This window comes from Coregonus clupeaformis, chromosome 17 (assembly GCF_020615455.1).
Source record: "Coregonus clupeaformis isolate EN_2021a chromosome 17, ASM2061545v1, whole genome shotgun sequence".
In the NCBI taxonomy this organism is placed as follows: Eukaryota; Metazoa; Chordata; class Actinopteri; order Salmoniformes; family Salmonidae; genus Coregonus; species Coregonus clupeaformis.
In genome coordinates, this window is record NC_059208.1 from 32862087 (window position 1) to 32876158 (window position 14072).

Below are 14072 nucleotides of genomic sequence, written 5' to 3' on the forward strand. Positions count from 1 at the left end.
GTGTGTGGTTTGAGCCCGGCCTGGCCTGGCCGCCTCCACAGGACACCACTATTGATGATGTCAGCATTACAGACGGGAACTTTCCTAAACAAAGGGAAGCCTGTGTGTTTGGTCGGAAGCTGGTGGAGGGAGGGAAGAGGAGGGGAGGGGAGGGAGGAGGAGGTTTTGAAATAACACACTATTTCATGATGAAAGTAACCCAGACCCCATGTCATTAAATCATTAGCACCTAATCACAGAGAAAAACATGCTACCCAGTACAGATGTGCATTCTGGTGTTTAGACACACGGGATCATACAACATGCTTAGCTAGCTACATTCTCAGGTTCCCATTCAGCCCCACTGTAGCCTTCCTGGTTAGAATCTCAGGGTGGTTGCAAAATTTGGGGTGTTACCACACAAGGATATGTGAGAAGTTCAACTGTCCAGATACTATTTATCACATGCAAACTTTTCCTGCTGAAACCTTTGATGGCTTACTTTCTCTTCTCAATGTAGACTCTGTGGTTTATTCAGAGGTTGAAGTCAAGTCAGTGATGTGGTACAATGATTGGGAAGACCGGCCTTGTAGTCCAAGAATTACTATTACTCAATACTTCTTCTGATTCGACCATCAAAGCTACTGTGGTTTAAGCTCATGACTAAGCTTTACTGGCCACACTACCTCACTTTGCGACTGTCTGTCTGCACTTGAGACGTAATGGAAAAGTTTCAGTCACCCTCGTCTGGACAGGAACTGACTGAACGGACTGGTCTGTCTAATAGCATACCTATGGTATTTCATTCAGAACTATGGCGTCTTTCGAATAACATCAGTCGTGTAATGATAAAACACATACCCACTAATCTATTTAAGCGCTGGCGATATAAATAGGTTGGAAAGAAAGTGATCGGAGAAATACAGTGAGCTCCAAAAGTATTGGGACAGTGACAATTGTTGTTGTTGTTTTGGCTCTGTACTCCAGCACTTTGGATTTGAAATGATACAATGACTATGAGGTTAAGTGCAGACTATCAGCTTTAATTTGAGGGTATTTTCATCCATATCGGGTGAACTGTTTAGACATTACAGCACTCTTTGTACATAGTCCCCACATTTTAGGGGACCAAAAGTATTGGGACAAATTCCCTTATATGTGTATTAAAGTAGTAAAAAGTTAAGTATTTGGTCCCATATTCATAACACGTAATGACTACATCAAGCTTGTGACTTTACACATTTATTGGATGCATTTGCTGTCTGTTTTGGTTGTGTTTCAGATATTTTGTGCCCAATAGAAATTAATTGTAAATAATGTATTGTGTCATTTTGGAGTCAAATTTTTTGTAAATAAGAATAGAATATGTTTCTAAACACTTATACATTCATGTGGATGCTACCATGATTACGGATAATCCTGAATGTATCGTGGATAATGATGAGTGAGAAAGTTACAGATGCACAAATATCATACCCACCCCCAAAACAATGCTAACCTCCCTGTTATTGTAATGGTGAGAGGTTAGAATGTCTTGGGGGTATGATATTTGTGCTTCTGTAACTTTCTCCCTCATCATTATTCATGATTCATTCAGGATTATGCGTAATCATGGTAGCATCCACATTAATGTAGAAGTGTTTAGAAAGATATTATATTCTTATTTACAATAAAAGTGACTTCAAAATGACACAATACATTATTTACCATTAATTTCTATTGGGCACAAAATAATCTGAAACACAACCAAAACAAACAGCAAATGCACAAAAACATTTTTACTTTCCCAATACGTTTGGAGCTCACTGTAGGTCGGAGAAAGTGGTAAGCCGAGAAGTGATGGGGCTAATAGTATTACATCCAGACAAGTCTATATTAGAGTACGGTATGTTAGTATAAGGAGGATAGCAGACCTGCACCACAGGGTGTCCTCCTGCCAGAGCCTTGACTGGCCCTCTGCTCCCTTCGGTCTCGTAGTGGGCACGGTGGTGAGATTTGGGCTGCACCTCGATCTGCAGGCTGTACGGCCCCGAGCTGGATGGCAGCTGCCAGTCAAGGGCTGGCAGAGATGGGCTAAGGTGGAGAGAGTATATCTCAAGTTTGCAGTGTAACAAGATGCAACTGCAGATTGTCAATGCTTTGCTTGTATATTTCTGAGTCGATTATACTTTGACCTCAATAACTTTCAGTTGTTTGGAGCTGTCAACCTTACAATTAATATTATTTCAGTCAGTCAAAGTCTTGCTTCAGCTTACCTGACATATTGCTTTAGCTTGGACCATGAGTATGGGTGCGGTGGCACATCCAGTAATCCCCCACAGTAGTTCTCCTTCTTAAAGGGCAGGCGGGAGGAGGGGTACTCATCCTGACAGAGCTCCGCTGGGCTGAGCTCCTCTCCTCCAGGCTCTACCTTCAGGCTGACTGCCCCAGGCTCCAGGCTAGTCTTCCGGGCCTTTAGAGGGATGCCCTCCACCAGGTCTGCCACACCATCTGTGGTCAGAGCGTTGATGGCTGCAACTATGGCTGAGTTGGTGTACTGGTTGGTGTTGTTAGGCATCCAAGACTCACCTGTGATGCTGAGGCGTGGGGAGGTGTGAGGGGACGGCCCGGGGGAGTGGTTGGGGGAGTAGGGGTACTTGTAGGTTGCGGTTCCGTTGAAGCTGTATTTCCTCTTTCCACCACAAGGGGAGTTGGGCCTGGAGCCCTGCTGGCCCATCCAGCTGTCGTCCGTGACACTGGTGCTGGGGGAGGTGGAGGGGGAGTGACGGGGGGAGCCCGCATGGGCGCAAGCATCACCTGGAAGGGCGAGAGAGGAGGAGCCCCTAGGTGAGACGCAGGGCGACTGCCAAGGCGAGTTCTGGGGTGAATTTTCGTAGTTATAGGAGAAGCCTGACTCGTAGGACGAGGCCTCGGAGTGACAGCTGCGTGATGACACACTGCTGGCCGGGCTGAGGCAGCTGGGATCACGGTAGCCATCTGCGTTGGGCAACGTCAGGGTCACGATGGAGTTGACCCGTTTAGCCACAGGAAGGTTGTTGCTCTCTTCAACCTTGTCCTCAGGAAACTGCCCGTAGGCTGTGATCTCAATACGAGGGCTCTCGAGGGCTGGTGCCCCATTTGGACGGATGCTAGGGGACGAGTAGTAACCCACTGTCCTCATGTCGTTGTGGGCGCCGTAGCTGGGAGGCTGGCTGATGGAGACTGAGATGGTGGAACCAGACTGGAGACTGTGGTATTGGGAAGGCAGGTAGGGGTTGCCCTGGGAGAGACTGACATTGGGGGTGTGGCTGTATGCATCTGAAAAGCAAATACATGGAATGAGTTAGAATTATGGTCCATACACACTCTCATTGGCTCACACACAAACACATACTGCAGTTGCCAGTTAATTACAAAGAATGCTGCTGCGATGGTGTTGCTCATGATGGAGTGTAAACTGCATCTACACGCTGATGCAGAAAGTAAACATGTTCCTGTATCCAAATAAGAGCAAAACCAGAGAACTAAAAACGAAATGGGTTTCCCCAATCACAGAAATAAAACTACCACCAACACACAGTTCAACACACCAGCCCTGAAAGCCACAACCTTCACAAAATAACTAAGGTGAGATATATAAAAATAAGAGCCAAAAATAATTACACTCTAAAAATAACCAAAGCCATAATTTATTTATTTATTTTACCCTTATTTTACCAGGTAAGTTGACTGAGAACGCGTTCTCATTTACAGCAATGACCTGGAGAATAGTTACAGGGGGAGGAGGGGGGATGAATAAGCCAATTGGAAAGCAGATGTAGACTATAACTTTTTTCAAATTTCACATTGCCTCTGTGAGGAAAGAAAGTATTTGATCCCCTGCTGATTTTGTAAATTTGCCCACTGACAAAGACATGATCAGTCTATAATTTTAATGGTAGGTTTATTTGAACAGTGAGAGACAGAATAACAACAAAAAAATAAAAATAAACGCATGTCAAAAATGTTTGCATTTTAATGAGGGAAATAAGTATTTGACCCCTCTGCAAAACATGACTTTATACTTGGTGGCAAAACCCTTGTTGGCAATCACAGAGGTCAGACGTTTCTTGTAGTTGGCCACCAGGTTTGCACACATCTCAGGAGGGATTTTGTTCCACTCATCTTTGCAGATCTTCTCCAAGTCAGTAAGGTTTCGAGCCTGACGTTTGGCAACTCGAACCTTCAGCTCCCTCCACAGATTTTCTATGGGATTAAGGTCTGGAGACTGTCTAGGCCACTCCAGGACCTTCATGTGCTTCTTCTTGAGCCACTCCTTTGTTGCCTTGGCCGTGAGTTTTGGGTCATTGTCATCTGGAATAGCCATATACGACCCATTTTCAATGCCCTGGCTGAGGGAAGGAGGTTCTCACCCAAGAACTGACGGTACATGGTCCCGTCCATCGTCCCTTTGATGCAGTGAAGTTGTCCTGTCCCCTTAGCAGAAAAACACCCCCAAAGCATAATGTTTCCACCTCCATGTTTGACGGTGGGGATGGTGATCTTGGGGTCATAGGCAGCATTCCTCCTCCTCCAAACACGGCGAGTTGAGTTGATACCAAAGAGCTCGATTTTGGTCTCATCTGACCACAACACTTTCACCCAGTTCTCCTCTGAATCATTCAGATGTTCATTGGCAAACTTCAGACGGGCCTGTATATGTGCTTTCTAGAGCAGGGGGACCTTGCGGGCGCTGCAGGATTTCAGTCCTTCACGGCATAGTGTGTTACCAATTGTTTTCTTGGTGACTATAGTACCAGCTGCCTTGAGATCATTGACAAGATCCTCCCGTGTATTTCTGGGCTGATTCCTCACCGTTCTCATGATCATTGCAACTCCACGAGGTGAGATCTTGCATGGAGCCCCAGGCCGAGGGAGATTGACAGTTCTTTTGTGTTTCTTCCATTTGCGAATAATCGCACCAACTGTTGTCACCTTCTCACCAAGCTGCTTGGCGATGGTCTTGTAGCCCATTCCAGCCTTGTGTAGGTCTACAATCTTGTCCCTGACATCCTTGGATAGCTCTTTGGTCTTGGCCATGGTGGAGAGTTTGGAATCTGATTGATTGATTGCTTCTGTGGACAGGTGTCTTTTATACAGGTAACAAACTGAGATTAGGAGCACTCCCTTTAAGAGTGTGCTCCCAATCTCAGCTCGTTACCTGTATAAAAAGACACCTGGGAGCCAGAAATCTTTCTGATTGAGAGGGGTCAAATACTTATTTCCCTCATTAAAATGCAAATCAATTTATAACATTTTTGACATGCGTTTTTCTGGATTTTTGTTGTTGTTATTCTGTCTCTCACTGTTCAAATAACCCTACCATTAAAATTATAGACTGATCATTTCTTTGTCAGTGGGCAAACGTACAAAATCAGCAGGGGATCAAATACTTTTTTCCCTCACTGTACCACAGCAATCAAAACATTGAGGAACCAAATACTATACTTTTTGTTGGCTAGTTTACTTTCAAAAGCTATAGGAAAATGTATCACCTGTGTGTGCCACATGGCTAGTTTGCTTGCATGACTAAATGTGCAAGCTCTACCCAAAAGGGGAGCCTCATGATGCCAGCCAAGATGCCAGCTCCCCCACTGGGTATTTGTATTTGCATTTATTATGGATCCCCATTAGCTGCTGCCAAGGCATCTGCTCTTCCTGGGGTCCAGCAAAATTAAGGTTCATACAATTAAAAAAACATTACAATACATTCACAACACACTGTGTGCACTCAGGCCCCTACTCCACCACTACCACATCTCTACAGTACAAAAATCCATGTGTACGTGTGTGTATAGTGCGAATGTTATCGTGTGTGTGTATGCATGTGTCTGCGCCTATGTTTGTGTTGCTTCACAGTCCTCGCTGTTCCATAACGTGTTTTTGTATCTGTTTTTTAAATCTAATTTTACTACTTGCATCAGTTACTTGATGTGGAATAGAGTTCCATGTAGTCATGGCTCTATGTAGTACTGTGCGCCTCCCATAGTCTGTTCTCGACTCGGGGACTGTGAAGAGACCTCTGGTGGCATGTCTTGTGGGGTATGCATGGGTGACCGAGCTGTACGCCAGTAGCTCAAACAGACAGCTCGGTGCACCCAACATGTCAACACCTCTCATAAACACAAGTAGTGATGAAGTCAATCTCTCCTCCACTTTGAGCCAGGAGAGATCTACATGCATATTATTCATATTAGCTCTCTGTGTACATCCAAGGGCCAGCTGTGCTGCCCTGTTCTAAGCCAATTGCAATTTTCCAGGTAGCGGAATTACTTTTGCTTCCCTCCAAGCCTGGGGGCACACACATTCTAGTAGGCTTACATTGAAAATATGGCAAATAGGAGTGGCAATATCATCAGCTATTATCCTCAGTAATTTTCCACCCAAGTTGTTAGACGTATGAACCTTAATTTGGCTTGTCATTGTTGATAGACAACAATAATTTTTTCACCTCTTACGGAATTCAAAATTACAATGCTTGTCTTTCATAATTTGGTCAGATATACTTGGATGTGTAGTGTCAGCAATTGTTGCTGGCATGTCATGCCTAAGTTTGCTAATCTTGCCAATGAAAAAAATATTTAAAGTTGTTGGCAATATCAGTTGGTTTTGTGATGAATGAGCCATCTGATTCAATGAATGATGGAGCTGAGTTTACCTTTTTTAAGGGCATAAGAGAAAGACTGACTACTCATGTGGCACAGACAGAGGAGAACGGGGGAAGGGGTGGTTAAGGGCAAAGGGATTTGAGTAATCTTACTACTGTCAGCTCTTAAGACTAGTCCAGTCTCAGACAGCATGCAGTCGCCAGAGCTCCTGTCTGCTGTGAATTAAGAGACTACTGGGGCAACCATAAAGACATGACATCAGTGCACCACCGCATGACTCCCACAACATAATCACAATGTAATAGCCTTAACATCACAGCATTGCAATGTCTTTATGCAAATTCTTGATGGATCGCATTGAAGATGCCACTTTACCAACGAGAACCACTGGTAGTTATGTGCATGCTCTCTGATTAAATTGTAGTAAATCTAGACTTGCACACTGAAACACTGTACATTTGGGGTAAATGTATCTTCAAATGGGGTGTGTTTACTCATGCAAGAAGATGCAGTGAGGCATGGATTACCAATTTGAGTAAACCTCTTGAATGTGAGCTTTGGTTCCACTACTGCCAACCCCACCACTCCTTATTCATAGGAGAGGCACCTCATAATATAATGTAGAGCTCATAATAAAGACCCATGTGTTTCAGGTTAATCATTCCTTATGGCAATCTCAACATATTTCTTATTTCAATACAAACAATGTTAGTAGGTACTTTAAATAAACCTTTTGCTGAAACCAAATATTTATTTCAAAATGTAAGTAGCTACCATGAATATGATAACAATGACGTGGCCTATCAAAAATCATCTCATTATTCAGTATGCTTCATTACATTATCATACCTGTATAATAGGAGGCTATCTAAACAGAGAATAAACCCATTGACTGACACCTGAGGAGAAAATGCGCCACTAGACAAGACAGGCAGCTATCCAATACGCAAAAGCATCTGTTCAAATGTCGATTGAATTACCGTTTATGAATGCTATATTACTCTTACACACAGTCTGACATTCAAACGTAACAGCAACAGCCTACTCACCCTCTTCAGCAGATTTCATTTTTTCTGTCATACAAGGTAACCGAACGTCTGAAATCGAACTTTGAAGACACCCGCAGGTCTGTGTTATCCAATATCCATAAAACAGCGCTTTCCCCTCCAGTGATGATGGTGATGCTCTCTCCCTATATTCTAACAAACCTCGAAACTATAACAAATGTCCTTAATGAGAAATAATAAAGAAATGTAAATTAATTAAAAAGCGACTCGAAGAAAAATACAAATCCTATCTGCAGAGTGAGAAACTTTTGGATACAATTGGATAGCGCAAAGAAATCAAAACGCTGTGTCGGGATTCAGTTTATGATTGAGAGTAAATATTATTTTAGTGCCTGATTTGAAATATTGGACTTGATTTTGTGAAAGGGAATCCTAGCTGATCTTGGTCTGTGTGACGCACTGCTTGGTTGCAGAGAGCTCCTCAGCATTATAAACCCGGGGATCACCTCCGGCGCGAGCCCACCGCCACTCGAACATTGACGCATCTCCACGTCTGACCAACCAACAGACGCGTTTAATTTAGATTCTCTCCACACTGGGGTTTCCAGCTGCTTTCAGACGTGGTTGATTAGTTGGGCTGGCAGTGTACAGTTGCAGTTCAGAGAGCGATGCGGGCTAGTGGAACATTTTATGCAATATTTAGATGTAAAGATAATGAGAAGAAAGATCAGATAGTGGATATGCCATTGTCCAGTGCCACAGCTGCATCAGCTTTCAAAATCTTGTTGACCTTAAATCTATTTATGAATAAGCAGTAGCAGGAAATACATCCACATCAAATATATGCACCCTGTCCTTTCCTTATACTTGATTGTGTCCATGAGAGTATCATATACATATTTACAAGCTTGTCTATTGGGAGTGCTCTAAAAACAGTGTGCAGGATCAACATTAAACATTAATAGGGGGACACCCTTGTTAATATTTTCAATGCTTTTATTATTTTCACTCCCCCAGCTACCTTGGTCATTCGAAACCCTGCCTGCCGCTAGTCATAAATCATCCAGCATCGTTCCATCTCTTCCTTCTGGCATCATGGACAACGTCTGAGCAGTCATGGCTCATGGCATGACGGAGTGTGACATTCCATAGAAGGAATGTTCTTAATCAAGATTTATAAGCAGCTTAATCCTGGCTAATGTTTTACATTAAACCACTGCCATTTTCACCCCGATACAGACATTCATCACATAGCATAACAGCAAGCAGATGCTTGTCAGTTCAGTTAAATAGTTGCATTAAAGAGCACAAGCTTACTTTCTCCTGGAGGAAGGAATACAGAGCCATGACTACATGGAACTCTATCCCACATCAGGTAACTGATGCAAGCAGTAGAATCAGATTTTAAAAAACAGGTAAAAATACACCTTATGGAACAATGGGGACTGTGAAGAGACACACACAAGGGTATAGACACATGCATACGTACACATTGTGGAACTCTATTCCACATCAGGTAACTGATGCAAGCAGTAGAATCATATTTATAAAACAGGTAAAAATACACCTTATGGAACAACGGGGACTGTGAAGAGACACACACAAGGGTATAGACACATGCATACGTACACATTGTGATATTATTGTGTGGTGGTATTAAACATTTTGTATTGTAGATAGGTAGTGGTGTAATCATGCCATATAATGTACTGTTTTATATTTTGTTTTCTATGTAATGTAAATGCTTTAATATGTTTGGACCCCAGGAAGAGTAGCTGCTGCCTTGGCAGCAGCTAATGGGGATCCCTAATAAATACAAATACAGTATGAGGACCAGGTGATCTGAACCAAACATGCACGAGCTTAGCTTGGCTCTGATTTGAAGCTAGATAAATATGGGTGCTACTGCATCTTCAAACATCATACTGGATGACTTCCTTCTGATCTTCTAATGGATGTTGCTGAACTTGCAAGAGCAAATCATCACTTTCCCACTTCCTTTGACTGAACAACTAAATGCATGTCTGCTGGACAAGAAACCCATAATTATCTGTAGTTACAAACAGTATAAGGGACGTATAAAGTTAGTGCCATACCCATTAATTTGGCACTGGGAATTTTCTTAAACCTTTTTTCTTATTTCCATAGAGAATTATCTATGGTGGTGTACAGTATACTTATCCAGTATAAGTCTCCTGAGTGGCGCAGTGGTCTAAGGCACTCCATCGCAGTGCTAGCTGTGCCACTAGAGATCCTGGTTCGAATCCAATTGTGCGCCGCCCATGAGTCTCCCGGTCGCAGCCGGCCGGGGTAGGGTAGGGAATGGCCGGCAGGGATGTAGTTCAGTTGGTAGAGCATGGCGTTTGCAACGCCAGGGTTGTGGGTTCGTTTCCCACGGGGAATGTATTCACTAACTGTAAGTCGCTCTGGATAAGAGCGTCTACTAAAATGTAAAATGTTATCCAACCTCATAATTCAGTCAGCTATCTTTGGCTGGTCTGGACATCTCAGCGCTTTGGGCTGTCTATCACATTGTGACTCTCTAAGAGTCTACCCATCTCTGGAAGTGGGAATCTCTACAAATCAGCTACGTAATCAGCTGCTCCATACAATGTCTTCACACTGTCGATAGATAATGAAATTGGACAGGTGTCTCTCAGAACACATCACTGCTTGCCAACAACTTGATGGTTCTCCAATTTCATTATCTATCGACAGTGTGAAGACATTTACACCTCATTCAGATGTTGAAGTTGCACTTTTCAGAGTAGGTCATGATACTGGTACTTCACTCAAATTATTTCTCTACTCAACAATGCGCTGTGAACGCCAAATGTACACAAAGAAATGTTGGGTCAATAATGACCCAATTTGGGTCATTTCTGTGACCCAGCATTGCGTTATTTTCTCCCAGCACTGTTGGGTTACATGAATGACCCAACATGTTTGGTTACTTGATTTTCCCAAAAATGTGGTTATTTTGACCCAGCAGTGGGTTATTTGTTTTCACCTCTATTACAGAATCTGTTAATTTTTTAAAGGAACAAATAATTCTAACAATATCAAATCAATGTTAAGACATTACTACACAGTCTATAACATTCTTAAAATGACATATGACAAATTGTAGATAATTGTAGATTTTTTCTGATATTAATTTCAGCTACAAAATGAAGTCACGCAAAATATAACAAATAAGGAACACACAAACAAACTTTAGAAGCACAATCCATAATTTGAAAATCACAGCAGCCCTACCAGTTAAAGCTGAGGAATGGGGCTGAAGAAAAGTAAACAAATTAATATGACATTTTGTTAAAAAAATAAAATAAAATAAATGAAACTGTCTTCTGCTCCAGAGCCTGATGGTGAATGCCAGGGAGTAGAGGCGATTGTCCCCGAGAGTCAGAACGAAGGGTTTGGGTCTCTTGTTCTTTTGGTCGCCTGGCAGAGATATTCAGCCATATTGGTTCCAACCTGAGGATTAGAGAATGACTAAAATGTTGAACAATAATCAAGACGCTCATCACACTCTTGCACAAGCCCATGCGTGCACACACAAATTGTGGCATTTCCTATTGTTCAGAACATGTTACACTCCTATACAGTCTATTGCTGTGTGTAGGATGTTAATATGCATTGAGTTGAGTCCAGCCACTTCGTGTGTGGTTTACAGCAGGGGTGGGAAGAGTAATGAAATATCCTACTCAAGTAAAAGTACTGTTACTTCAATGAAAATGTACTCAAGTAGAAGTAAAACTGCTCGTAAAAAAACTACTCAAGTAAAATAAGCTAATTTAAAAAGTGACTTTTAAAATAAAAACATTGAACTTGACAATTAGCAAATTTCACTAAGGTTTCCTGAACGTTGTTACACATGGTCGTTCTCATGGATTAAATTGAAAAAGGGAGAGGAAATTAATGTACAGTAGGAACTACGTTCATTTATTTTATGAGTTGCAACAAGACATCTGTATTAATATACTATTAACATTTGAAAATATATTAAACATTCAAAGAAATTACAATCAGTGGTAGAAAGAGTACTGAAATATCTTACTCAAGTAGAAGTACTGTTAGTTTAATGAACTTTTACACAAGTAGAAGTAAAATGACTGACTTTAAAGTACTTGGAAAAGCTAATAAATTACAGTAACGAGATAATTTGTAATTAGTTACTTCCCACCTCTGGTTTACAGTATTCAAAATTCCACATGTATACTTACGCTACAATATGACTTTCGGGCCTCAATGAGTGGGCAGGCTTCTTTCCAACTCCTTACACTGGTGGTGGGAGAAACACTCTCAGGAACACGTAATCTTTAGTATCTGGGGGACAAAGACATAACAAGGTGTTAGTGGACAGTCAAAATTGATAAACGTGGATGAACATTTGAGACAACTTTCATTTCAATATGTAGCTACCTGCACTCAGTACACTGGTGGTGGGGGAAACACTCTGGGCCATGCAGCCTCTAGTATCTGGGTGACAAAGACAAAGTTAACATAGTTTAAGTGGCGAGTCAAAAATTTATAGCCTAAACTTGGATGAACAATTATCTAGCTAGCTACCTGATGTGAAACAATGCACCACACAGTAATGTTAACGTTAGGCTAACAGAAGACAAGCTTTCTACAGGCATTGAAATAGCTACCTAGCTAAACTTCAACAAAAAAATTTGCTACCACACGCAGCACAGGAAAATAGCTTGCTAGTTAGCTAGCCAGCAAAGTTGGCAAACTTTTGAGCTAGCATGCATGGGGTCGTTTGCAAGTTAACATTATCTAAAATTGTCAATGACTGAGATAATATGTAATTATGATAGCTAGGTTTATTTAACCTGAATGGATAATTTGTAATGTTAGCTTGCCTTTTGGTCAGCCACAACGCCTTGCCCATTTGTCAGTCAAAAGGTAATTCCACTCAGCGACTACTGAACTGTATGGTAGACTTGCTACAGCTGCAACCAATCCTTATTTAGGAGCTTGCCAGATAACTTTGATCTTCTAGATTTGGCGGGAGAATTAACCCACTGACTGGGTCATATCTCAATAACCCAACATCAATAACCCAGCATTAACAACCCAACCAGAGGAGGCTGGTGGTAGGAGCTATAGGAGGACGGGCTCATTGTAATGGCTGGAAGGGAATAATGGAAGGAGTCAAATGTGGTTTCCATATGTTCGGTGTTTGATACCATTCCATCTATTCCATTCCATTCCAGCCATTACAATGTGCCCGTTCTTCAATAGCTCCTCCCACCAGCCTCCTATGAACCCAACCTTGCTCTTTTTAAAGAAAACAACCCAACTAAGTTACCCAATGCCTGCAACCCAGCAAATGGGTCATCCAAAGTAAAACTACTCGTGTAAAAATGGGTCATCCAAACAACCCAGCATTTTTTTTCTTTTTAGAGTGTAATAGCTCCTCTCACCCATGGGGAGGGGATCCCATTTCAATAGAGTATATTAGAGTATCCTTATGAATGACGACCCTTGTGTTGCAGCCTGGTCTCATAGACTAGACGTAACATAGTAAATGTAAATCCGGTATAACCAAATTAGTATGATGTTTTATGTTTGGTATGGTTACATAAGACAGATGGTTACTTAAGGCAAAAACGAAAGTAGGGTGGGTGGTCCGGGTGGATGGGTGGGTGTATAATGCGAACATCTAGCAACCCAAAGGTTGCGAGTTTGAATCTCATTACGTACAACTTAAGCATTTAGAAACTTTTCAACTACTCACTACTTTTTAGCTACTTTGCAACTACTTAGCATGTTAGCTAACCCTTCCCCTAACCATAACTTTAACCCTTTTAGCTAACCCTAACCCTTTAACCTGACTCCTAAAGTTAACTGTAACCTTCACCCTAACCCAGTTTACGTTATCCAGCTATCTATAATTCGTAACATATCCTACCTTTTGCAAATTCGTAACATACATTACTTTTTGGAAATTCTTAACATATTGTATGTTTGAAAATTCATAACATACAATACGAATTGTAATTCGTAACATATTATACAAAATCGGTGACGGATAGAAATTAATACATACCATACGAAACGTAACACTAAATGGAGTGTCTCGGATTGATGTACATAATAATACAAAATGCTCTGAGACCAGGTTGCAGCCAGCCAGCAAGCCAGCCCAGCCAGCCGTGAAATGGTAGCTGTCTATTTCATCATGGGGACATTGGCTCTGCGCACTCCCCCATTCATTTAAAGAGCCCCCGTTATTTCTTTGACCTCATGGAAATCTCTCTCCCAAAGGCATGGGGCCTAATTGTGGCAGAGAGTATCATTGCTCCCCCTGCTCTCCAGCTATGTGTAACAAACATATGCTGCAGTAAACACTTCCCCCATCTGCTGTTAATAAATAGCACAGCTGTTGCTGATTGACGCGCAGCTCCAACTATATCAGGGCAGCGTCGGATCACTGTGGTTTTCCCAC

General features: G+C 42.0%; 1 protein-coding gene and 1 long non-coding RNA gene across 2 annotated transcripts in view; both read right to left on the bottom strand.

Annotated features, from left to right (window-relative positions):
• Positions 1-8059, bottom strand: part of LOC121586267 (nuclear factor of activated T-cells, cytoplasmic 1-like) — a 72242-nt gene extending 64183 nt beyond the window's left edge. The window contains exons 1-3 of the mRNA XM_041902835.1: positions 7655-8059; positions 2235-3276; positions 1893-2052 (exon numbers count right to left, since the gene is read on the bottom strand). Of these exons, the coding sequence (XP_041758769.1) occupies positions 1893-2052; positions 2235-3276; positions 7655-7685 (1233 nt within the window). The 5' untranslated portion in view covers positions 7686-8059. The remainder of the gene's footprint in view (positions 1-1892; positions 2053-2234; positions 3277-7654) is intronic.
• A 2657-nt stretch (positions 8060-10716) lies between these two features.
• On the bottom strand, positions 10717-12157 carry LOC121585525. Its single transcript, XR_006003855.1, has 3 exons — positions 12038-12157; positions 11839-11941; positions 10717-11089 (listed from the first exon to the last, which is right to left on the bottom strand). It is a non-coding gene; the product is annotated as an uncharacterized LOC121585525 (long non-coding RNA).
• Positions 12158-14072: the final 1915 nt, after the last annotated feature.